Source organism: Zalophus californianus, chromosome 6, assembly GCF_009762305.2.
Source record: "Zalophus californianus isolate mZalCal1 chromosome 6, mZalCal1.pri.v2, whole genome shotgun sequence".
Lineage (NCBI taxonomy): Eukaryota > Metazoa > Chordata > Mammalia > Carnivora > Otariidae > Zalophus > Zalophus californianus.
In genome coordinates, this window is record NC_045600.1 from 112,393,025 (window position 1) to 112,420,061 (window position 27,037).

Here is a 27,037-nt window from a genome sequence, read left to right on the forward strand (position 1 = left end):
CCCTCTGGCCTCTACTCATGCTTGTTCTCTCTCTAGGGCTCTCCCTGTCAAAATAAATAAAATCTTTTTAAAAATTAAAAAAAAGAAATATATGCATTAAATATAAGATGAATTTCAGAATGTTTTTTCAGTCTAGGTATTGAAATAGATATTCTTTGCAGAAAGTCGAGGCATTGCAGTTATCTGCCACAATATGTGTAATGAAACAAACCTCATACTAAAGGTCTTAATTATTGGCTTCATGTCCCAACCCCACTATAGATGAGGTAGTAAATCTCTCTGAACATCATTTTCCTTATCTGTAAGTATAAACAGTAATCTCTGCACAGCACACCTCTGAGAGGCAAATAAAATGCTAAAGCTGACCCTTGGACAACATGGAGGTTAAGGGTGCTGACCTTCCTGCACAATCAAAAATCTGTATATAATTTGATTCCCCCACATTTAACTAGTAATAACCTATTGTTGGCTGGAAGCCTTTACCAGTAAGGTAAACTGTCAATTAACACATATTTTATATGTTACATATATTTTAGGCTATATTCTTAAAGTAAGCTAGAGCACAGAAACTGTTAAGAAAATAATAAGAGAAAATACACTTGCAGTACTGTACTGTATTTAAAAAAAGAAAATTGTGCGTAAGTGGACCTGCGCAGTTAAAACCCATGTTGTTCAAGAGCCAACTGTATATGTAAAGCATTTTGTAAATTGTAAATGCTCTGTAACTCTAAGGTAATAGTAATTTGAAGGAATGTACAAAGGCAAAGCTACTGACTGGCATTTTAGTAGTCAACATTAAATTAAAATGAAGATAAATGGTTAACTTCACAAAGCAAAGTTTGAGAACTTTTTTAAGTAGACAACAATAATCCATTTAATATTCAGTTAGATCATTTGGATTTGCAAAATAAGAAAAAAAATCTTGTGTGACCAGATTGCAAGGCATCTGAAATGGTTTGCTTAAAACTAAACTTGCACAAAATACTTTTAAATAAACAGAACACATGTTCATTGTCAAAAATAAGAATGTGTAATTGACTGAAATAAAAATGTACCTTTTAACCCTTCCCTTAATCTCACTTTTAGAGATAGCCCTTGTTAACAAACATTGTCTGTATATTTATTCATTCAGTATTTGTTGAGCAAAATTACATATGCTGTATGAAATTGTATATTCATTGTGCTGGGTGGTGGGCATGAAATAGCCAACAAGCAGGCATGAGTCTCTGCCCTCATAGTGCTTATGTACTGTAACCATAGGCGGACATTGAGCAAGTAAATAAATATACAAAATAATTATAGATTTTATGCCTACTTAAAGGAAATGAAAAGAATGCTCTGATAAAGAATTAGTGAGGGTATATAGGGAGTTAAACAGGACAGACAAGGCCTCTCTGATGGGATATGTCAGTTGAGACCCAAGCCTTAGAAGAAGCCTCTCTGTGTGTATTTTATATACTCACACATACATAGACACACATCATGTATAATCTTTTTATTTGCAGAAGTGAAATCATATTTTTTGTGACTTTACTGAACAGTGTTTTATGGACATGGTGGTACTTACAGGTTTACCTTTTTTTTCTTTTTTTACCTGCTCTATTATCATCAGACTGGAATATGAGGAAACTTATGTTTTTGTGTTCTTGATGGCAGTGTAAATTTTTTTGAAATGCAGTTTAATAATTTAGAATTCATATTCAAATAATCCTATTTATATAAATTTATCTTGCATGTATAGCTACCTAGTATTTAAAGATATTTATGTTAGACGAGGGTAAACCTGGAGACAGTGCGGTCCATACAATTAATAAGGGGGCTGATTAAATAACATGAGTACAATGGAACACTTAGGTAGCTGTTAAAAAATAAGGTAGGTCTATGTAAGGTAAATACAGTAGATGTGGAAAAATATGAGTTACATTATTATTTTAAGTTGCAGAACAGTATATGTAGTCTGATTTCATTTGTAGAAGAGATAAGACGGATAAACAGTTGATCCTTGAACAATACCTGTGAACGGGGGATAAGGGCACCAACCTCTGTGCAGTCAAAAATCTGCCTATAACTTTTGACTCCCTGGAAACTTTACTAACCCTGCAAACCATGAGATTACCTTTTACGGCAGTACACAATTTGCTGGAGAGGTGAACTGCTTATGCAGAGATGATTGGTGTCACACAGGGATGATTAGCTTCACACATGTTTTAAGTGGATACTTGCAACATCTTAGCTCACCACAGTGGCAACAAGAGGTGGCTACAAAATTATTACGGTAACACAGTATGCACTACAGGTAATTTTATGAGTTACAATTTAATACTGTCTTTACATTTGCTTACATTTTTCTCAAATGCAAATGGCACCATGAATAGTCTCTGTGTGCATAAGTTTTGATAAATTTTAACTTTGTGTATTTTAAATTTGTGTATGTTTTATGGTAGTAAATTACAAAATAGACTAGTATTTACATATATGTTATGTATTCATGACATGCCTAACTTTTTCTTAATTTTTTTGGATATTTTTAGGCTGTGAAGTTCATCTGTGGATTTTTTCAAATTGTTGCAAATCTCCAAAAAACCTCTAATATATTTATTGAAAAAAATCCACGTATTAAGTGAACTGTGCATTTCCAACCTGTGTTGTTCAAGGGTCTACTGTTAATGTATATATGCTTGTATGTATAACAAAGTTTTATAAATCTACACAACAATCTGTTAATTGTGCTTGTATCTGTGGAGTGAGGTTAAAAATGTCTAAAGATGGAGAGGGAAGGACAAACAATGTATTGTAAACATTTGAAAAGCCAAATTTAAATTTTTATTTAAAATTTAACAATTAAGTTTGGAATATTGCAATCAGGTCTGTACACAAAGTGATTTTACTTTGTTAGGATAGTTTAAAACTTTTTGAGTTTTTATTTCTTGAAAACAAAATGCTATGGGAGAAAAAATAAATAGGTTGTTTTAGAGTATTTGGCAACTATCTCCAAATATTTTATCTTCAAATATAATATCTTCTATTATAACATTTTTTTCCTGGAAGATGAATCATGTCATATAAGTGCTAAGACAGTGCTAAGACAGGTATAGTTTATTAATATATTAAAGCAAATTTGTTTTGTTAAACCAAGTATTTTATTGAGTATGTGTACTGTGTAAAAAGAGATTCCTAGTTACCTAGCAGAGACCCCTAATACATAGACCAGAAGGAGAGAGAATATAAAATCATAGAGTCTGGTTAGAAGGGATCTTAGAGATCCAAGTGTCTAGTTTAGCTGAGCTGGATGCTCAGTTAAGTGAATTGCCTTATATCACATTGCTAGTTAGCATCAAAGTCAGGGCTGATACCTGTGTTTTCAGTTTCAGAATTCACTGTTGAATGTTTTCAAGACAGAGATCATTTACAGTCTTTTAATTTCAAGTGCAGTCCTTTGAGTCTACTGTGGTTACACTATTGACAAGCTTGGTCAAGTGTACCATTTTGCAAGGGTGACCATGCATCTAGTGTGCCTGAGACAGTCCTAGTTTATGTCTTTTGTTCTAGCATAATTATCAAAAGTACTTTCTTCTCATTCTCATAGTTATCTGGCCCTGGACAGTATATTCTACAGTTGTTCCAATTATTGCCAATTTATTGAATCTGAAGGGCTGTGAACAGTACCAGGGTGGAGATTTTGAATTATGAATCTAAAGATTTGCAGTGCAAGCTGTGCTAAATGGCAGAGTGCTGCTGTAATTCTGAATGGTAAGAAATGACAGACAAGGATGGCTTCTTGAAGAATATGGCGTTTGAACTGAGCACAGAAGGAAGAGTAGGGCTGTAGATTGGTTGGGATACCCAAAGATGAAAAAGAATGACATTTAGGATGTATAAGTAAGAAGCTCAAAGTGCATTTGAAGAAGAGAATACAAAAAGTATCCAGAAAGTAGAATACAAGAATATACATCCTGGAAGGTGTATCTAGACCAGATTATTTAATACCAGGTCAGAAGGCTGGGTGGGATTTGCTGAGTAGCTAGAATACCCCAGCAATTTTTAGGTACATGAAGAAACAAGTAACACTGTGTGCAAGTAGTACACAAGGATTGGTTTATTGGAGGTGTGTTGAGTGAGTTGAGAGAGAAAAATATAAAATCTGTGATACTGATTAGAAGAATTGGATGCCGCATCAGGTAGGATGTTTAAGACCCTCAACTGGGTATTGACAGTGGAAGGAGAAACTCTTATCCCTCAGTGGCTCATACATGGTAAATATTTAATAAATGTCAGATAGATGTTCCTACAAAGGAAGAGAAGACAAGATTTGTAATTTTTTGGATACCTAAGGCAAGGGAGAGAAAAAAATTTAAGTTTCACACTAAATACAAGCAGAGAGATTCTCTTTATAAGTCCAAGGTTATGATCTTAGTCTACTTGGGTTAAGAAACTGTGTCCCCATTACTGTTGAGTTGTGCTGTAATGATTGCTCTGTTTTAGAGAGCTTTGGAGAGGTGGAAATATAATTAAAATGTGATTTGTTTGTTTAATGTTTAACATTTCATCTTTGACAAAAGTCATGAATTTTGAGGCTAGAACTTGTGAGGTCCAGGAAATAACTTAGTGCCTCAATTATGAATTTTGGTTTTAAGCAATTAAATAAAAGTTCAGTAAATGACCTTTCTGGACACAAAGATGGATTTAGACATTATCAGAGAGCCAGCTTGAATTTTAATTTGATGCTGTTATTTTGTTATAAAGAAAGAATCCATTATGCAGTGCTAAAACACCAGAAGGAAGATAGTATGTCTGAATATCTTTTAATTGGTAGCTATATTTAAGAGATGATTAAATTACACAATAATGTCATAGTTGGCGGAATATCATTCGGGTCTAAAAGACATCACTGACAATCTGGCTGCTTATAGACTTTATTTCATGTAGTTTCAATGCTGGATCCGTGTGTTTTTCATTTTTGGTTATAGTGCTGTTGGTGTTGAGAACAACTCCCATTTGATGAATGCTTAAGAGATCACCAGAAATTTAAAAGTATAGTATGATTTGATATGCATTTTGAGTTAGGTTTTCCTATAGTATTAGCATTTTAAATGCTACTACTACTTCATAACTACTATAATATTGTCCTCATATGTATGTATATCTTAAGAAACAACCTTTGTTTACCACCAGAATCACTCTCTGAGTTTCCTCATCTACAGTGTGTACCTGAGCATTGTAGACCTCAAATATAAAAAGAATGTGAAGAGATTTTTTAGCTGGATTCTAGTATGATGACAAATTTCTCCTAATTTTTAGGATTCCTCTTCAGTTTACATTCCTTTACTACAAATTTAAATAATTGATGTTTCTTGTCAAACTTAAAGATCTGGATTAAGTACTGCTGAATCCCATCACTTTTTATATAATCTGAGGAAATAAAAACTGCTAGAATTTGGGCTTCTGAGTCTGAATCTTAAAAAATGCTAATGCTCTTTATCTCTCAGCTATGTCTTGGAAAACTAGTTGTGATTAGAGTTAATGTACATCATTAAGCACGTTGGAACAAAGTCAGTTTTCTCTTTTTATTGGCCTAAACGGGTAATGAGCAAAAATATCTTTACACATTTTGTCGTTCCTTTTTTCTGGGGTGTTATAATCTTATTGAGGAGACAGCGTTTTGATTTAGGATGAAAGGAGAGAAGGCGATCTTTTTTCCGGGCTCACTGCTGTGGTAGGTGCGTCATTAGCATCTGGCACACCTTTTTTAATGAGTGCTTTTGATGTCAGGAAAATGTCAGATGACTTCCTTAAAATTGAAACATCTCTCCTGCACACAAGAATGGGAGGAGTGTTTTGTGTTCATTTTATTTTATAACTTCCTTCGATTGTTTATATAAGTCATTTATTTTAAACCAGCAGTTGACTGCAGGGGCTGCTTATCAGAGAACACACCTACCAAAACTCTCCAGTAGAGTGCGTTCCTCTGATAGCGGATGAGTTCTTCTCTACCTTTGGGATTTAGTTCCTCAGAGGAAGAGCTCTAAAGTCCGTAGGATCATCACATGCAACTTTTATTCCCTTGCTTTGAAATTATTTGAATACTCAAAAGTTGCAGCCTTGGTAAAGGATCTTTATGAGTTTATGTTCACATTGCATTGTGCCCCTAACCAGCCTCCTAGCTGTTTAGCAGCTGTGCCGGTAGACATTTCAGGTATTTGCATAGTTTGGAATTATTTCATTTTGGAGTGTGCTGTTCTCTCACAACCCTGGAAGACTGTTACTAAATTCATAAGCAACAACTTCCATTGGGCCTCAGACACCTGCAAGATCCTATTAGGTTTTTCTAGTCTACTTCCTTCCCCTTTCTTGCATATCAATTATTTTAAAACTTTATGCTCTTCAGACTTACTCTTTTACTGCCAGCAGTTGACCACATTTCTCAATTCATTGGAATTTGAGATTCTTTTTGTGCTGTAATGCATGGTCAGTTTTTTTGATGACAGTTCTGTGGGTGTTATGTTTGCTGCTATTACGGTTTGTTAATGTCTATTAGATCAAACTTGTTGATTGTGTTTGTAAACTCCTTTAGAGCCTTACCTAATTTTTTTGTCTACTTGATCTGCCAATTTTTAAGAAAATAAATTTCTGTGAAAGGTATGATTGCAAATTTGTTCAGTTCTTGTATTTCTAACTGCCTTTGCTTTGTATATTCAGAAGCTGTGTTACTAATGCATTTGGAATTATGACTTACTTTCCTTGTGGATTACCGTGTTTCATCAAATCTAAGAAGATAAAATGCATCCTGATTTCATAGACTTTAAAATGTGTGAAAAAGTGTATCATAGAATCTAGAAAACATGGTATTTATTTTTATCAGCAGGAAACATTCATTTTTCCCTGACTAATTCTTACCTTCAATTATGTTTTGTTCGATATTGACATTACTAAACCTACTTTCTTTTTAATAGCATTGCCTGATAAATATTTTCTTTTATTTTCAAACTTTTGGTGTAGACAGCTTTACACTTGTTTTTATGTCCTTGTGAGTCCTGCCAACCCATCTTAATTGGTTTCTATTTATCAAATGGTTACCTTTAGCCATATTTTTTTAGCAGCAGTTAGGGTTAACCATGATCTCTTCCTCCTCACCAGATAATTAAATACTTCATCATGCTTTCACTGCCTTCTTCTTCATACACTGTGCCTTCTCCCCAGATACATTCTTTGCACTACAATTTCCACCTTCTTGAGTTTGTTGTTTTAATTTACTTTGCTAGAGTGTACCTGGAAGTAAATTTCTCAGAAAGGCTGTGTGAAAAGTAAACTTAAGACCCCATATCTGAAAATATAATATTTGCTCTCATACAAAGCTTCATTATTTTTTTAGTATACTCTTTGGAATCTTTTTCTTGTCCATGTAATAGTCATCTGTTTTATTCTCTGTAAGTTTTGGAATTTCTTTCATCCTTTGAATTCTGCATTTTTGTGATATGGATTATTTTCTTCCTCCACCTCCAATTCATACTGTCCAGCATTGAGTGGTCCCTTTAAAACAGATTTCCATCTAGGGGGTGCCTGGGTGGCTCAGTCAGTTAAGCGTCCTACTCTTGATCTCAGCTCAGGTCTTGATCTCAGGGTCATGAGTTCAAGCCCCATGTTAGGCTCAGCATGGAGCCTACTTAAAAAAATAAAAATAAAAATAAATACACACAATAAAACACACTTATATGTGTTTAGTTCCAGAAAAAATTTTATGATGTTTAATATTTGACCGTTTATTGCTCTTGCTGCTTATTCTTTTATCTCCTCTTAAACTTTTCCTTTACATGTGACTTGTACTTGAGTGTTTTGTTTTGGCAAAATCCCTAGAATTACTTTTCGGTCTATTAATTTGATCTTTATTTAGGTCCAATTTTCTTTTCTGTCTGTATTTTTTAATAAACCTTTAATTTTAGAATAGCTTTAGATTTATAGAAGAGTTATGAAGATAGTACAAAGAGTTCTTACACATTCCACACCATTTCCCCTGTTGTTAACATCTTACTAATGTCTTAAATCTTACTAATGTAAGACATTAACAACATCTTGGTTGGTATTGGTATTTTTCGCAGTTAATTAAACAATATAATGTAAACATATATTTTTTTGTTAACTAAAGTTCATACTTTATTTATATTTCCTTGGTTTTTATCTTATGTCCTTTTTGTTTATCCAACCCTATCCAGAATGCCACATTACATTTAGTCATCATATCTCATTCGACTCCTCTTGGCTGTGATAGTTTCTCAGACTTTCCTTGTTTTCAATGACCTTAACAGTTTGAAGGACCATTGGTCAGATATTCTGTAGAATGTCCTTTTATTAAGAACTGTCTTGATATTTTTCTCATGATTATACTGGGAATATTGTTTTGAGGGAGGAGGACCAAAGAGGTAAATTTCCATTCTCATCACATCATATCAAGGTATATGCTATCAACATGACTGACCAGTGTGGATGTTGACCCTGATCACTTGGCTGAGAGTAGTACTTTGCAGGTGTCTCCACTGTGAAGTGACTTCTTTTTTACTTTTCTATATCATACACTTTGGAAGAAGTCACTGTACACAGCCCACGCTTACAGAGTGGGGAGTCACACACCACTTCCTTTTGAACAGAGTATCTACATAAACTATTTTAAATTCTTCTGTGCAGGAGATTTGTCTGTTCTCCCCCATATATTTATTCAGTCATTTGCTAATATTTTCTTAAGGATTTTTGCATCTGTGTTCATGAGATATATTGGTTTTTAGTTTTCTGGTAATGTCTGTCAGTTTTGATATTAAGATAATGCTTTATAGAATGACTTGGTGAGTGTTCTTTCTGTTTCTATTTTTGCAAAGAAATTATGGGGAATTAGTATTATTTGTCCGTTGTGAAATTCACCAGTGAATTCACCAGTGAAACTATCTGGGCCTGGTGCTTTCTTTATAGAAAGTTTTAAATTGGGGCACCTGGGTGGCACATTCGGTTAAGCAAATGACTCTTGGTTTCAGCTCAGGTCATGATCTTGGGGTTGTGAGATCAAGCCCTGCATCGGGCTCAGCTCGGAGTCTGCTCGAGACACTCTCTCCCTCTGCCTCTCCACACTGTTCGCTCTCTCGCTCTCAAAAATAAATAAATCTTTTTTTTAAAAAAGAAAGTTTTAAATTATTGACTTCATTTCTTTAATAGTCATCGGGCTGTGGAAGTTATCTATTTATTTCTTCTTGTGTGAGTTCTCATAATTCATGGGTTTTTTTTTGAGTATTTAGTCTGTTTTATCTAAGTTATTGAAATGTGGACATAGAGTTATTCGTAGTGTCCCGTTATTATCCTTTTAATGCCTCTGAGAGCAAGGGTGATGGCCCTCCTTTCATACCTGGTATTAGTAATTTGTGCCTCTTTATTTTTTTCTTGGTGCCTGGCTAGAGTTTATCAGTTTATTGATATTTTCAAATAAGCAGCTTTTAGTCTTGTTTTTTCTGTTGTTTTCCTGTTTTCATTTTCATTGATTGCTGTTCTAATTTTTATTATCTCATTTTTTCTTCTTGATTTAGGCTTAATTTGCTCTTTTCTGTAGTTTCTTAAGGTAGAAACTTAGGTTACAGACTAAAGGTTTTTTTCTTCTTTTTTAATGTATGCATTAATGCTGTAAATTTTTCTCTAAACACTGCCTTTGTTGTTTCCCTCAAAGTTTAATAAGTTGTGTTTTCATTTTCTTTCAGTTCAAAATAGTTTCTAATTTTCTGTGTGGCTCCCCCTTTGACCCATGTATTATTTAGATGTGTATTTATTTTTAAACATTTGGGGGTTTCCCATCTATATTTCTGTTACTTATTTCTAGATTAACTCCACTGTGGTCAGAGAACAATACTCTTTTTTTATGTTAATGACCATACATTACATCATTAGTTTTTGATGTAGTGTTCCATGATTCATTGTTTGCGTATAACACCCAGTGCTCCAATACGTGCCCTCTTTAATACCCATCACCAGGCTAACCAGTCCCCCCACCCCTTCCTCTCTAGAACCCTCAGTTTGTTTCTCAGAGTCCATAGTGTCTCATGGTTCGTCTCCCCCTCCAGTTTCCCCCACTTCATTTTCCCTTCCTACTATCTTCTTTTTTTTAACATATAATGTATTATTTGTTTCAGAGGTACAGTCTGTGATTCAACAGTCCTTACACAATTCACAGTACTCACCATAGCACACACCCTCCCCAATGTCTATCACACAGCTACCCCATGCCTCCCACCTCCCACTACTCCAGCAACCCTCAGTTTGTTTCCTGAGATCAAGAATTCCTCATATCAGTGAGGTCATATGATACATGTCTTTCTCTGATTGATTTATTTCGCTCAGCATAATACCCTCCAGTTCCATCCACATTGTTGCAAATGGCAAGATTTCATTCCTTTTGATGGCTGCATAATATTCCAGTGTGTGTGTGTGTGTGTATTACATCTTCTTTATCCATTCATCTGTCGATGGATATCTTGGCTCTTTCCACAGTTTGACTATTGTGGACATTGCTGCTATAAACATCGGGGTGCACGTACCCCTTCGGATCCCTACATTTGTATCATTGGGGCAAATACCCAGTAGTGCAATTGCTGGGTCGTATGGTAGCTCTATTTTCAACTGTTTGAGGAACCTCCATACTGTTTTCCAGAGGGGTTGCACCAGCTTGCATTCCCACCAACAGTGTAGGAGGGTTCCCCTTTCTCCACATCCCCGCCAACATCTGTCGTTTCCTGACTTGTTAATTTTAGCCATTCTGACTGGTGTGAGGTGGTACCTCATTGAGGTTTTGATTTTTTAATCATTTTTATCCTTTTAAATTTGTTAAAATGTGTTTCATGGCCCAGATGTTGTCTCAGGGAATTCCCATGTAAGTTTATGAACAACATGCATTGCCCTTTTTTTGGCTGCAATATTTTTTAAATGTCAGTTAGATCAAGGTGATTGGTAATGCTATTCAGGTCATCTGTATTCTTACTGATTTTCTTCCTGCTTAGTCTACAATTTACTGACAGAAAGCTGTTTAAACTCTCCAGTTATAATAGTGAATTTACCTATTTCTGTTTGCAGTTCTATCAATTTTTGCTTTATGTACTTTGGCATGCTTTTTGGGGTACATATGTGTGTAGGATTGTTATATTGTCTTAGAGAATTGACAACTTTTTCATTATGTAATGCCCCCTGTATCCCTAAATAATCTTCCTTATTCTGAAGTTTGCTTTGTCTAAAATTAGTAAAGCTAGCTATTCCATTTTTCTTTTGATTAGTGTTAGCATTGTATATCCTTCTTCATCCCTTTACTTTTTCTTTTTACTGAATTCATTACAATTTTTATTCATGTAGTCTTCTAATCAAGGGATATTTAAACTACCACCACTAACACATGAAGATCTTTTAAAAAAAACTGTTTATATAAAAAGGGATCTTCCTCAAAATTTTGGAGTTATTGTTCTAGTCTATAACAAAAAGATGTTTCTAACTCAGCTGAGCCTCCTTGGACAGGGCCTAAGAAGAGAGTTTGTAATCTTCCTGATCACGTCCCCTTCATCCCTTGAATATTATCATGCATCGGCACTGCCCTAGCCCATGGCTTTCTGTCCCAGCTATCATTGTCCTTTACTTCTCTATCTTATCTTCTCCCGCCAATATTCCTTTCCCAGTTTTTTTTGATTGCAGTAAAATACAGATAACATTTACTTCCTTGACCATTTTTAAGTGTACAGTTCATTGGCATTAAGTACATTCATATTGTACACCCATTACCACAGTCCATCTCCAGAACTCTTTTCATCTTGCAAAACTGTAACTCTCATAGACTTTTTTTTTTTTAAAGATTTTAATTTATGTATTTGACAGAGAGAGACACAGCGAGAGAGGGAACACGAGCAGGGGGAGTGGGAGAGGGAGAAGCAGGCTTCCCAAGCAGAGAGACCGATGTGGGGCTCGATCCCAGGACCCTGGGACCATGACATGAGCCGAAGGCAGACGCTTAATGACTGAGCCATCCAGGCACCCCTGTCTTGTCTTTTTGTGACTAGCTTATTTTACTTGGCCTAACGTCCTCAAGGTTCATCCGTGCGTGTTATAGCATATGTCAGAATTTCCTGCCTTTTTAAAGCTAAACAGTATTCCATTGTATGTATATGTAACATTTTGCTTATCCTTTCATCCATCAGTGGATACTTGGGTTACTTCCACATTTTAGTTACTGTGAATAATGCTGCTGTAAACATGGGTGTACAATTCTTTTGGATTTATACCTAGTGGAATTGCTAGATCCTATGAATTCTATTTTTAATTCTTTTGAGAAACTGCCATTCTGTTTTTCATTGTGGCTGTACCATTTTACCATTTTACATTCCCACCAGCAATGTACAAGTGTCCCATTTCCTCTACATTCTTGCTAACACTTGTTATTTTCTGTTTTTGTTTGATAGTAACCATACTAATGGATGTAAAGCGGTCATCTCTTTACTTTTAAATCGGTTTAAAATGGGTTTCTATAGACAACATGTCTATAGTTAGGTCTTGTTTTTTTAATCCATTTGGACCATCTCTGTCATTTAATAGGTGTATTTAGACTATTTACATTTAAACTGATTATTGGTGTTGTCAGATTAATAGCTACTGTGTTTGTATCTGTTTTCTTTCTATTCATTGAATTTTTTGTTGTTTCTTTCCCCTCTCTTTTTCTGCCTTCTATGGTTTTGAGTATTTTACACGATTCCATTTCATCTCTCTTAGTGTCAGTTATACTTCTTTTTAAAAGTTTTTGGTGAGGGGCGCCTGGGTGGCTGAGTCGTTAAGCGTCCGCCTTCAGCTCAGGTCATGATCCCAGGGTCCTGGGATTGAGCCCCAAATTGGGCTCCTCGCTCAGCGGGAAGCCTGCTTCTCCCTCTCCCACTCCCCCTGCTGTTCCTGCTCTCGCTCTCTCTCTCTCTAATAAATAAATATAATCTTCAAAAATAAATAAATAAATAAATAAATAAATAAATAAATAAATAAAAGTTTTTGTGATTGCCCTAGACTTTTCAAATATATTTTTAACTAATCTGTGTTCATCTTCAAATAACACCATAATAACACTTCAAATAACTAACCTATGTTCATCTTCAAATAAAGACTGCTTCCTTTAGTGTAAATACTTCGACAGAATATTTCCAATTCCTCCTTCCCATTCCTCTGTCTTGCAGTTACTCGTTTCATTTATCCATATTACTGCTTTAAGCAGTTACCTTTTAGATTAGTCAAGAGTACGAAAAACAAAAGATTTTATCTTACGTTCATTTATTCCTTCTCTGACACTCTTTTTTTAAATGTAGATCCAGGTTTTTTATTGATTTAATTTTTCTTCTGCTTAAAGAACTTCTTTTAACATCTTTTTCAGGACAAATCAACTAGTGGTAAATTCCATCAATTTTTTTTCTTTTTTTGAAATGCATGACAAAGTCTTTACTTTCAAATGATTATCAGTACACCAAGTAAGAACATGTATACAAGTTCTTGAATTCTATCATCTAATAATTTTGATTAAGAGAAACTAAGAGCAGCCCAAACAATATATACTAGTATTTGCTTTTCCACCCTTAGCCGAAAGGACGACTTAAGGCCAGCAGCTGCTTCACACAAGTTACAGTAACTATTTACTACTTTTTCATAGAGAAAGCCACTGACCTTCAAAAAAGCTTTAGGGAAAAAAAATATTTAATCCCTTTCTTTCTTTAAGCAGACTTTTTTTTTTTTTACTACATCTAAGAAAGAAAAAGTACTGATACATACGTTGCTTGAGCTAAAAGGCATAGGAAAACAGACAACATATACACATTAAATTTCTAAGAAATATGAGGTAAAAGGAGAGAATCTTTGGATAAGCTCTACGTTTGTACAAAGAAGCTAGATTTGCTATTCTCCAAGAAGTGAAGGGAACTACTACATAATATACAGAAATAGTTTAATGCCTTTTCACAAGGCTGTAACTACTCAAGCTTTGCTGAAGCTTCGTATTCCATGAAGGCATCTAACATGCCAATCTGCACGCAGAGCTGCTCCTTCCTCCCCTATCCATTTATGCGGTAGTTTTCGTGGATTTCTGACCGGCTGTCACAAAGGCCAGCAGGTTATCCAAGACTTCATCCCTGTTCTGCTGGAAGTAGGCCTGGAGGATGGTCATCTTCTCCTGGGTCTCTTTTTCGACTTTGGTGCTGCAGCTGCCATGGGATCCCAGAGCTGCAGCTTCCCTGGTGTCGAACTCCTCCTCTCTTTGCAGACGGTATTGTTCAATTTCAGCCTGAGCTGCTGCTTTGGCCTGCTTCAGCCTCCGGTTCGTTCTTTCACTTTTGGGCCTCCGCCATCTTCTCGTGGCCCGCTTCTCGGCCTGCAGCAGCTGCTGGATGCCCTGCGACTGGCTGGCCATAGCGGCAGCGACTCTGAGGCCGAGGGATGCGGCCTAAATTGGCTCGAGCCGGTCCCTCCCCATCAGTTTTTGTTTGTCTTGAGAAACTCTGTATTTCTCCTTCACTTTTGAAGGATAGTTTTAGAATAGAGAATTAGATAGATACAGAATATAGATACAGAATTCACAGTTGGTGGTTATTTTTTTCTTTCAACACTAAAGAATTCATTTCACTCTCTTTTTCCTTATGCATTTTTTTTGACAGGAAGTTCATTATAATCTTTACTGTTCCTCTACAGGGAAGGTGATTTTTTTTTTTCCCTGCTGACTTCTTTCAAGAATTTCTCTTTGTCTTTGGTTTTCAGTGATTTGAATATGATATGTTTAGGTATGATTTTTTTTTAACATTTATTTGGTGTTCTCTGAGTCTCCTAGATATGTGGTTTGGCATTTTTCTAATTAATTTTGGGAAGTTCTCAGCCATTATCACTTCAGATACTTTTTTCTGCTTTGTTCTCCTTCTGGTATTTCAGTTAGACATATGTTCTACTTTTTGATATTGTCCCACAGTTTTTGGATGTTCTGTTTTTTTTCATTCTTCTTCTTTTCATTTCAGTTTGGGACCTGTCTTCCGATTGATTCTTTCTCAGCCATGTCAAGTCTCAGCCCATTGAAAGCATTCTTCTTTTCTGTTACTGTGTTTTTTATTTGAAGCATTTTGTTTTGATTCTTTAGAGTTCTGTCTCTTTGCTTACTCATCTGTTCTTATATATTATCTACCTTTTTCATTAAAGCCCTGAGCCTATAAGTCATGATTATTTCACATTTCCTATCGATAATTCCAACATCTATGTCATAAGATACTGTTCTGGTGGTTGTTTCATTTCCTTAGACTGTTTGTGGTGTGTTTTTTCCCTTGCCTTTTGGCATACCTTGTAATTTGTTGTTGAAAGTTAACCATCTTGTTTCAGGTAATGGGAACTGAGATAAATAGGCCTCTAGTGTGTGGATTTATGTTAATCAAGGTAGGAACTGGGTTGTGTTTAATGTTTATTGTAGCTGTAGATATCGGGTTTCAAATTCCCCTGTTGTACTTGATTTATTGGCCTTTCCTTTTGATTTTAGAACTTTCCCATGTTCTGTTCCTCAGAGAGTTCTTACAGTTCTTTCACCTGTAATCCACTGTTACTTTCCTTGAGTCCCATTTGTGTGGTGTTGAGATATGAACAAGGAGTACGATTTTATGATTAAGTCTCAGATTTTAAATGGGCTTTTGTCTCATGGCTGTGACCATCACAAGTGCTATAGCTTTCCCCCCTACTTCCTATTCCCTTCCTTGTTGATAGTGTTTCCAGTCTGTTCCTTCAAGCCCTGTCCTGTGCTAACTGTGGGTTGTTGTATTCTGCCCTCTCTTTGCCCCCCACTCCTCTTAGGTGAAAGAAGAAACCTTGGGCGCCTGGGTGGCTCAGTTGGTTAAGCGACTGCCTTCGGCTCAGGTCATGATCCTGGAGTCCCGGGATCGAGTTCCGCATCGGGCTCCCTGCTCGGCGGGGAGTCTCCTTCTTCTCCCTCTGACCCTCTTCCCTCTCGTGCTCTCTGTCTCTCATTCTCTCTCTCAAATAAATAAATAAAATTTTTAAAAAAAAAAAAAAAAGAAGAAACCTGCAAGTTGGAGGGAGTAGAACTTCCATTCTCTAGCTGGAATAAGGTTTCAAAATGGTGCTCTAGCAAAGTCTTTTCTTCCGGAAAGTAAGCCTTTGTTATGGAAAATGCTCTGGGCATTTTTCACAGTTGTTACTCCACCCATCTCCCCACCCCCTATGGGAGATCTTTTTTGGATCCTCATGGTGAGAACCTGGTAGAGTTTCTAGAAGGAACGTCTACAAAGATATAGCATCATCTGTAAGACTGTGGCCTCCAGGAATTTCTTATTCTTTTTTTTTTTTTAAGATTTTATTTATTTATTTGACAGAGAGAGAGAGAGAGCACAAGCAGGGGGAGTGGCAGGCAGAGGGAGAGGGAGAAGTAGACTCCCCACCAAGTAAGGAGCCCAATGTGGGACTCGATCTCAGGACCCTGGGATCATGACCTGAGTGGAAGGCAGACGCTTAACCTACTGAGCCACCCAGGTGCCCTGGGAATTTCTTATTCTTACAGTAGCCCACACTCAATCTCCAGCAGTTCATCAAAATTACCATTTAAATGTCCTATCAGTTCATGTCTCCAGTGGCTTTGACTTTGTATAAGCAGATCTTGGTTGCTCTATCTCTGTGGATGCACCAGCTTTCTGTATTTGGGGGTGGCAGTTTGGCTTGTCATCTTAGTTCTCTGATGAGTCCAAATTGTTCATTTTAAATTTCATTCTTTTTTAAGTTTGTCCAGCTTTTTCCTGGACAGGAATGATGACTTTCAAGCTCTTTACATACAGGACTGAAAACAGACATCTCTCCTGCCTATATTTTTAATTTCTAAGGTCTCTAAATGTTTTGTAAATAATGAGCTATTCTTGTGTTATGGTATTCAGAACATCTTTTCTCCTTTTTTTGAAGTTTTTATTATTTATTTATTTATTTATTTATTTAAGATTTATTTGTTTATTTGACAGAGAGAGAGAGAGCACAAGCAGGGGGAGTGGCAGGCAGAGGGAGAGGCAGGCTCCCTGCAGAGCTGGGGGAGTCTGCTGCAGGACTTGATCCCAGGACCCTATGATCATGACCTGAGCCAAAGGCAGATGCTTATCTGACTGAGCCACCCAGGCGCCCTTAAATTTTTCTTTAAATTCCAGTTAACATACAGTGTAATATTAGTTTCAGGTGTACAATATAGTGATTCAACATTTCACGTAACACCCAGTGCTCATCACAAGTATATTCCTTAATCCTTATCACCTTTTTAACCCATCCCCCACCCACCTCCCACCCCCCCCCAAAAAAAAGAAAAAGAAACAACTCTTAAAAACATCTTTAACATCATTTTTTTTTAAGATTCTATTTATTTCCTTGAGAGAGAGAACACAAGTGGTGAGGGAGGGGCAGAGGGAGAAGCAGACTCTCTGCTGAGCAGGGAGCCCGATGCGCCCAGGACCCTGGGACCATGACCTGATGCGAAGACAGACGCTTAACCGCCTGAGCTACCCAGGCATCCCGATCTTTAACATCTTTTAAAGTTTTCTTCCATTTTCTTATTCTGTTCTTTTGGTTATTATTTCTTTTATTGAATTTTGTACCTCTTTTTCATTGCGTTAGTTCCAAATGCCTTAGCTTTCTATATATATTTATCTTTATCCTTGTTTGCTTGTTGTTTACCTATGTCGTCTATTCATGAAAGTCTGCCCTAAGTACTCTTTTCGGGAAAAAGGTTTTAGGTCAAGGGTAACACCAGGGCAGTGTGCGACTCAGTGTGAGCAGAAGGGGAAACATCTGGCCCAGGTATCCCAAAAATTGTTCTTTACTTAATTGCCCATGTGTTTTCTCATGTCTTTAATCTGTGGAACATGTCTGGGCTTGCTCTTATCTGCTCATTTGAAAAATATTTTCTCCCTTTGTCAGATTGGGCTGTAGATTTACTCTATTCTTTTGTTTTCACCAAACCACTTCCTATTTTTTAAGAAGTCCTCAACATTTTAATTTTAAGAATGGCATCTTTTCTTCTCCAAGTATTTTTTTTCTGTAATTTCAAGAGATTTAGATTGAAGGAGAAAGTAACTTAATAGATTTAACTACTACCATTGTTAATAATAAGTTAATATTAATTGCACATTTACTCTTATAGGGTTTCTCGACTGCATTCCAACATGAGAAGAGGTCACCCCCAACACCAAAGCAGTTTTTGGACACCAGCAGGGGTGTTCAAGAGTTCAACTCAACTCTCACACTGTGTGCTCAGAGATAGCATCACATTCCACAGGTTAAGGGCTCAGTCCTACAGCACTCCTCCCCCGCTCCCCTGACACCAGCACCACCTAGGACACCGGTCCCAAGTCCCAGGCTGTCACTTGTGCTTCTGACCAACTGGCTACGGATTGCAGTTCCAATGACCTTCTCCTTAGGTTCAATTAATTTGCTAGAGTGGCTCATAGAACTTAGAGAAACAGGTTTACCAGTTTATTAAAGGATATGATACAGGATATGAATCAACAACCAGTGATGACATACATAGGTCAGGGTGCCAAACAAAGGAGCTTCTATCCTCATGGAGCTTGGGGTCTGGCTTGTTGACATGTGAGAGTGTTCTGGTTCCCCAAGCATGGAAGCTTTCCAAAAAAGGCCAAAAAGCTGTCCTCTTTTTTTAAGCTTTATTTATTCTGAGAGAGAGAGCACATGAGTTGGGGGAGGGGCAGAGGGAGAGGGAAAGAATCCCAAGCAGACTCCCCACCAAGTGCGGAGCCCCATGTAGGGTTCAATCCCATGACAGTAAGCTCATGACATGAGCTGAAACCAAGAGTCAGATGCTCAACCGACTGAGCCATCCAGGTGCCCCTGTCCTCTTGAGTTTTTATGGAGGCTTCATTACATAGTCATGATTGGCTAAGTCATTGGCCATTGGCTGATTCAACCTTCACCCCTCTTCCCTCCCTAGAAGGGGTGGGAGTTGGGAGGTGTACTGAAATTTCCAAGCCTTTAATCATGTGGTTGATCCTCCTGGCAACCAGCCCCCACCTTTGGGTGGGGCCCAGAAGTCACCTTCACTAATAACAAGATACCCATTTTACCTTTATGGCTCTGAAGCGTTTTCAGGAACTGTGAAGACCAGATAGAGTTCTTAAAATATATCCCAGTATGTGCCAGGGAACATGCTAAATGCCTTCAGTGTATTATCTCTTTTCATCTTTACATCAACACTGTAACATGGATGTTGTTATTTGTATTTATACTTAAGAAAAATGAAGTTTAAAAACATTAACCTGCCCGGGATCCCACAGTTAAATATGTGTCAGAGCCGGGATATGAACCTAGCCTGTCCGACTGATGGACAAACAGATCCATTTAAACGCTAGCCTAATACTGTGCATATATATAGCTTCTACCCCATCAAACCCATTAACTTCAGTTCCTCACCCACCTTGCTTTTTATCACTTAAGTTGTATCACTCTTTGTTTCACTCTTAAAATGCAGTTCCCTCCTACTAGGACCAAATTTTGTACCTCTTTCAAGACCCAGCTTTAAATGCCACCTTAGCTGTGGCACTGTTATCAGTCTTCCAGCAGAAATAAATCTCTTTTTACCTCATTTTACATTTGTTTGATCTCCTTTCTAGGACTGTCTGCTCTCTCCTTCAATATAGCCATTGGGTGCATACGGTTCTTCCCTACTAAACTATAAGGTCACCAGGAAAAGGATTTGTGCCTTTCATTATTTGTGTCCTATATCTGTAGGATTCCTAGCATTGCCTGACATGTAGCATTTCAGGAAGTATTATTAATAAATAATTAATGTATATTTATTCAGTTTAATGTTTGTCTTTATAACTGCATCCTTTTAAATCAATTTCTACATCAAGGTTGTTGACTTATAAATATTTGTGTGGATTTTATTTAAATATGAGTGGAGATCTTGAGCATATCTGTTTTAATCCTGCTGATGGGATTAATATTTATGAATATCCAAGAAATGTAAAATAGTTTTAGAACTAATTAGATGGAGACTCCTTATTATACTGGCGTCAATAAAGGTATCTAAATTTGCATGAAAATTTCAGGGAAATTCAAGATATTCGGGAGTCCTTTGCATGCTAAATAAACATTTTGATTTCTTCTTCTAGAAGTTAAATAATGTGGATTATAATATGGAAGATGATTCCCAAATCAAAAGTAGGCAACAAATAAATCATTGTTTCTGTCACATAAACCTAGAAGGAAAATAGCATGTATCTGCCAAGTTTTAAAATTCACATCACAATTTCAGAAAGCAATTTAGTTATAAAGTATCTTTCTTTTTAATACTACATAGCAATGAGACTTGTGCCACTTCATTTTTTTTAAAGATTTTATTTATTTATTAGAGAGCGAGAGAGAGCACAGGGTGGGGGAGGGGCAGAAGCAGGCTCCCCGCTGAGCAGGGAGCCCGATGGCAGGGCTTGATTCCAGGACCCTGAGATCATGACCTGAGCTGAAGGCAGACACTTAGCAACTGAGCCACCCAGGCAGCCCAGACTTGTGCCACTTCAAACAAGTGACGTGTTAAACATAGAATAGCTAAGACTTATTAGCAAAATCATTTTTTTCTGTTTCAGAAAATCATAGAATTTGAGAATTACGAGTTTTACCTATACAGTGATTGTCTCAAGAATAACCTTTACCATTTTCCAATGGTAGGACATTCTTTCTCATAGGACATCCCATTCTACTGTTGGATAGAATTTTTTGTTTAAGAAGTTATTCCTTACTTTAAACTAAAATGCTTTAAAATCTCGATTTTTTAGAGCTTCTTTCTCACCTATACTTTGAACCTTTAGAATCTATAAAAACCTTAAGATTTTTAACACTAACTCTCATATGGGGCATCCAGCAGAATGAAATAGAGCATAGGCTATGGGGCTATAGCTGTTTATTTGTGAGTTTCCTGAAAGCAGATGTTTATAAATCAGATTGTTGGCAGTATAAGAGGATGCTAAACCTAAATCATCATCATTGTGTAGCATTATTCCTCAGCTTTAGTTTTCTTAATTCAATATCATTATATTTTAAATTTGGAAATAGTGGTGAAATTGTATTAGTTTGAGAAAGGGGGAAGAAATCTTTTTCTTATGCTTCTCACTTATAAGCTTTCATGAAATATGCCTAATCTGTTGAGAGACACCATTGGGAACAACCAGTGCACAGCTTTGAACTCATTGTAACTGCCACATATTTTTCAGTGGCTCCTTTATGTGATAGATTACTCTCAGGAGCAAATAATTTACAGCTCTTCTCACATTCTGTTAGAGTTTTTATTTTTAATAAAGTGCTATGATTAATAGCCTAATGTAATTGTTGTTTCCCTGTTCAGTGTAAATGCTTCATTTGAACGTCTTTAATCGGAAGGAACAGTTGTTTTATTGGACTCTGGTTGTTTTTCTGTGCTTCTCAAGGTTTTTTGATTGCTTTCTTTGGGCTATTTATAGTGGGAGGAGAAAATGAACTTCTTTATCAGAGTTATGGAGTGGGACCCAATAGAGAAATGTTAAGGGTGAATACTGACATACTTGAACATTCATAAATACATTTTTATGATAATTTTGGAATGGGACAGGCATCTATTGGAATTCTGATTGATTTTCCAATGTCAGTTATGAAAATACCTTGTCTCTTTGGACTACTGGTGTTCTGATGATATTATATTACATTGTAGATGCTTTCTGAAATGCCAGGGTGCTTTCACTAAGTTGTTCTTTGTTTTTATTGTTTTGGGTTTTTTTTTTAATTTATTTTTTGATTTAAAGTATAAGGTAAAACAGGTAGAGAAGAATCATTGAAAAGTTGAGGAATTGTGCACTGAGTTTTTGCAAGAATCTGGTGCCCCACTCATCAGCAGACAGCTGCTCTTTGTTCTTGCTCTTGAAGTGGTGCTGCCCTTCAGCGTGGTCATTCCTACATCCATTCTCAGGAGCATGACTGGGAGCAGAAGTGTAGGAAACACTTCTGTATAACCACAGAGCAATTTTCCTTTGTTCAGAAATCTAGAGTTTCAGGTCAGACTTCTTTGGTACTAACCGTTGAGTACTTCATTAGTCCTAACCAGAAGCCAGCTACATTTGTTAATAGTGTGGTAGGCTAATAAGAAAATTTGAAAACTTATGAAGTTGAGTATTGAAAGCATCTAACTTTTATTTGAAAAATAAGTTGGGTGAAACTTTTACAAAATAGAGAAAAATAATTCAAGATTAATTTGGAAGTTGATTAGCATATGTGCATATGTGTACTTATATATACACAGACATTATTCTGGCCTTTTTTGGCTAATAAGGGTATTTTGCTTTGTCTTAGAATTTAGGGAGAGCTGCTTATTTTTGTATAGTTAGTTAAAAGTCTTTATTTTCAGGGCACCTGGGTGGCTCAGTCAGCTAAGCGTCTACCATCAGCTCAGGTCATGATCCCAGAGTCCTGGGATTTAGTCCCACATTGGGCTCCCTGCTCAGCGGGGAGTCTCCTTCTCTCTCTCCCTCTGCCCCTCCCCCTGCCCCTTCTCTCTCTCTCTCTCTCTTGCTCTCTCTTTCGCTAGTTCATTCTCTCTCTCAAAATCTTTCTTTAAAAAGTCTTTATTTTCAAGTATACCAGTTCTCTTTAGAAATTCAGCTTCAAAAGTTTTCTTTATGATACGAATTCATATTGTAAAGTCTTTCATATCCTCACAGTTACATATTGTTGTTCTTAAATCTTAGTTTTTATTTATTTAGTCACTGAATGAACATTTATTAAATGTATAGTAGATATTAGTTTCTACAAAGGAAACAAATGAGCATAGCAATTTAAGTAAAAATAAATGTTTTTTCTAATGACTAGAGCTTAGAAATTTTTTTTAAAAAAGAATTTATTTGAGAGAGAGGAGGGGAGCACAAGCAGGGGAAGTGGCAGGCAGAGGGAGAAGCAGGTTCCCCGCTGAGCAGGGAGACCCACTGCAGGGCTCTGATCCCAGGATTCTGGGATCATGACTGGAGCCAAAGGCAGATGCTTAACCCACTGAGCCACCCAGGCACCCCTAGAAATGTTTTTAATACAATGTTTTTTTTTTTATTACAGTGGTACCTCTTTGAAAGAGTATTTTTAATTATTGTAATAGTTTAAAAGTAACTAAGAACTTATATTTCTGACCATGACAGAATAACTAGTACTGGACTAGCCCTCTTGATGTAAACAGCTAGAAAATTGGACAAAATACATAATAAGTATTTTTAGACATTTGAAAACATGCAAGACCATAATTCCTAACAGAAGGGAAACAAGTGAGAGGAGCCCCATAGTCAACCCCCAGCTTTCTGCCTCGAAGCACTTTCCAGACTGCACCCCAGGGCTGGGAGAAGGGAGCAGACAGCTTAGCAGTCTCAAAGAGCTAAGGAGACAGACATCAGAGTTTAGGGTGAGAAAGGTAATTGGAATTTGTGGAGCAGCCCCTTAGAGAGAAATGAAATGCGCAGAGAAGCTCAAGAAAGCTGTATAGTGTTCCCCTTGAGTCTTTCACTGAATACTGAGCTGCACATACACAGAGCAAGACTCCACAAGTTTAGCAAAGAACATCTACTAAGGAAAGACCAATTACTGGAGAGCTGGAAAATTCCTGGAGCATACAAAGGGTTGAGAAATGTTATATTCTATCCAATCAGACTATAGAGAACTTGTTGAACACCCCATGTCTTCAGTGGAGACTACAGAAAGGCTATACTGTGAGAGTAGGGCTAATATAGATCTAGATGCAAGGCCACTGTAGAACCATCATTAACAGTTTAAAACAAACCTTGGAAGGAACCTGTTGGTCTGTGAGGTTAACTGCTGACCAGAACAAAGTTCAACACTGCTAAGGAAGACAAAAAATCCAAACAACCAACAGGTTAGCATACATGATGTGTAACATATAATCAAAATTAGTTGAGAGGCAAAGAGAGGAAGAGAGGAAAGAAAGGGGAAGGGAGAGAAGAAGAGAAAGAAAAGGAAAAGGTAAACCATAACCTGGAAAATAAAGTAGCTATTGTAAGTATGTTCAAGGATACAGGAAAACATGAACACACTGAGGGAACAAATGGTGGTTCAGTAAAGAAATGGAAATATAGTAAAGAATTTGGAATGGAAATTTGAGTACAACATAATATACAAGTAACACTTGGAAGAGTAGAAGCTTTCCAGGGGAAAAAAAAAACTTAAGGAAAATCAATGATGCTAACAAGTATAAATTTTTCAACTATCTGGATGAACTGTGCCTAAAGGTTCACTTAAGTTAATGCTAATATAATCACTGTTAACATAGATCTACACATTTGGAACATTCTTACATAGCTCTGTACAAGCAGTATAAAAATAATTTTAAAGGGTTACATAAATGCTGTATAGGATAGCAAAATAAATTTATTAGTGTTACAAGTGAGAAATTGTGTGGCCTTTAGGTTATTGGTAGCTCAGTAGGTCTCATCAGTGTGATACAGATACCAAGAATCTATTTTAATCTTTGATTACAATGACAAAAATATATAGTATCCTTATTTATGTTTTGGTCATTTAATTTCAAGAGTTTATAGAAAGGTTTTGAAACTATATTATAAAGGGAACAGAAGAATGAACTGGGAAATTTTTATCAAAAGAAGAGGACTATCCTCAAATACTTGAAAGTAGTCTTTGTTCATCAGTTTTGTTTCTTAGAAAAAAAAATGAAAGTAGTCTCTGGCAGTTCATTCATATTTAAGAGTGTGGTATTTAAAAATATTGAAAACTCTGTTTATATGGAGACTTTTAACTTTTCCCAAAATAATTTTAGAATTGCAAAAGTATTACAAAGGGCACAGAGAGCTCTTGTATACTCTTCACCCATTTCACCTAACGTTAACATCTTAAATAATCACGGTGCAATAAACAAAACTAAGAAAACTACAGACTTTATTCTGATTTTACCAGTTTTTCCACTAATGTCTTTTTTCTGTTCCAGGATCCAGTTTTGGATCCCACATTGCATTTAGTTGTCACATCTCCTTAGTCTCTTCAGTCTGTGGCTGCTCTTTTGTCTTTCATGCCCTTGACACTTTGACACTTTTGAAAAAAGTATTGGTCAGGTATTTTGTATAAAGTTCTCAATTTTTGTTTTATCTGGAATTTTCTCATGATTACATTAGTTTAATGGATTACATTAAGGTTATGGATTTTTTTGGACAAATATTACAGAATTGATGTACCCTTTTCAGCACCTCCATATCAGGATTATATTACACCATTATGTCTTGTTATTTGGCAATGTCAACTTGATCATGTGGTTAAGGTGGTGTCGGTCAGATTTCTCCATTGTAAAGTTGTTTTTCTTTTTGTAATTAATAGATACTTTAAGAGATATACCTTGAGGCTGTGCAAGTATCTTATTTACCCTTAAACTTTTGGGGTGAAGCTTTTTAATTGCTGGGCTTTATTATGGAACAATTGGATAGTCATTCTTTTCTGTTATTGTTGCTAGGACCATACCAGCTAGCAAAATTTGTCAGTCTTCTCAGCTGCTCAGTTTATCCAGAGAGGAATGCCTCACTCTCCTGCTTAATGATAGGAAGCTAGGTTTGCCAGCCTTCTGGAACTTGCTGAAGAGGGTGATAGGGAGTTTCATATTTTAGTATGTGGTCTTAATACCCTTGTTGGTTACCTCTGAGTCCAGAGCCTCTCTGATTTAGTTTCTCCTGAGTATAAACCTCTTGTCTCCAGGGGTGAGGTAGAGGTTTAATAGCTCCTAATTCCTGTCCCCCACATCATCCCTGTCTCCTGAAGTGCTCACAGTTCCTCAAGGTTGGTTTGAGTCTCATCAGTCTGTCCCTTTTGGCGTACCTGGATCAACTCAGCTCCATTAATTAATCTGTCCACTTCCTTTTTGCTTTTATTTTGGGTTGGGATTACAGATATCTCTTAGTTTTGTCCAAAATGGAGTTTGTGTTCATATTTCTTGTTCTGTTTGTTGTTTGGGGATATTTATAAAGTGGTGTACTCAGAAATGTATTTAGCCCTCTGTCCTAAAACTGAAGCCAAAAAAGGTTTTCAGAAGACTATTTGGGATCATTTCTGAAGCATTCAAATACACAAGCCTTTGGCTCTGCATTTCACTTCTAGGAATTCATCTTACAGAATTAGTTATACATGTGCACAAAGATACATGTATAGGAAAATTTACAGAAACATTGTCCGTAGCAGCCAAAAAAATAATGGAATCAGCTTAAATGTAAGTAATAATAAGGGGATGATTAAATAAACTGTGATATGTTCGTGTTATAGATACTATGCAGCAGTTGGGAATAATGAGGTTTGTTTATACTGATGTGGGAAGCTCTTAAAGACATTACACTATACAGCTCTTGCAGAGCAGCATTTTTGGTATCATTTTATTCTCATATTTTTTGTATATATATATATGCATAATTTAAAAGGAAAATATTGAAGAATATAAGCCAAACCTTTAACAGTGGTATTTTGGGAATGATAAAAAGTAGAACTTTAATCCTTTTGTTTTGTGTACTTCTGTATTGTATAAATTACTTCTATAACAAGCTTGTTACATTTTGGTTTTTGAATAAAAATATGAAATAGACCGCCTACAGAAGTAGTTGAACAATGACTGGTTTTCAGACAGAGGCTCTTTTAAAGAACTCTGGTAGACACTATCTCGGGAATCATTACTGCCCAAACCGGATTACTGTTTGGGGAAAAGAGATTTCATGATCGATCATAGAAGAATGGGAAATTAGGTTAACAAACTAAACAGGTTTTTCTCCTATAGAATTGCTGGGAGTCTTTAACATGCTAAAAAGTATGGCAGATCTGCACAGTCTCACAAATACGATTGTTCTCTCTCTCTGTCTTTTTAACGGTACACTTGTTAACATCTCCCAAAAGAAATGCTCTGTGGAACTGTATTTTTGCTGACATTGCTGTTATGTTTAGAGCAATAAAGCACCATGTTAATCTGACTTAG

The 27,037-nt window shown here is 36.4% G+C and overlaps 2 protein-coding genes across 10 annotated transcripts in view; one reads left to right on the plus strand and one right to left on the minus strand.

The window, feature by feature from the left end:
- Window positions 1-27,037, plus strand: part of NEO1 (neogenin 1) — a 241,344-nt gene that overhangs the window by 143,241 nt on the left and 71,066 nt on the right. The gene's annotated exons all lie outside the window — the stretch shown is intronic.
- LOC113909041 (V-type proton ATPase subunit G 1-like) lies at window positions 14,090-14,437 on the minus strand. The gene has a single exon (XM_035727935.1). The coding sequence runs from the start codon at window positions 14,435-14,437 to the stop codon at window positions 14,090-14,092; it is 348 nt and encodes a 115-aa protein (XP_035583828.1).

Coding starts and splice junctions, on each gene's coding strand:
- LOC113909041 (XM_035727935.1), bottom strand. CDS start 14,437: ATGGCCAGCCAGTCGCAGGGCATCCAGCAGCTGCTGCAGGCCGAGAAG.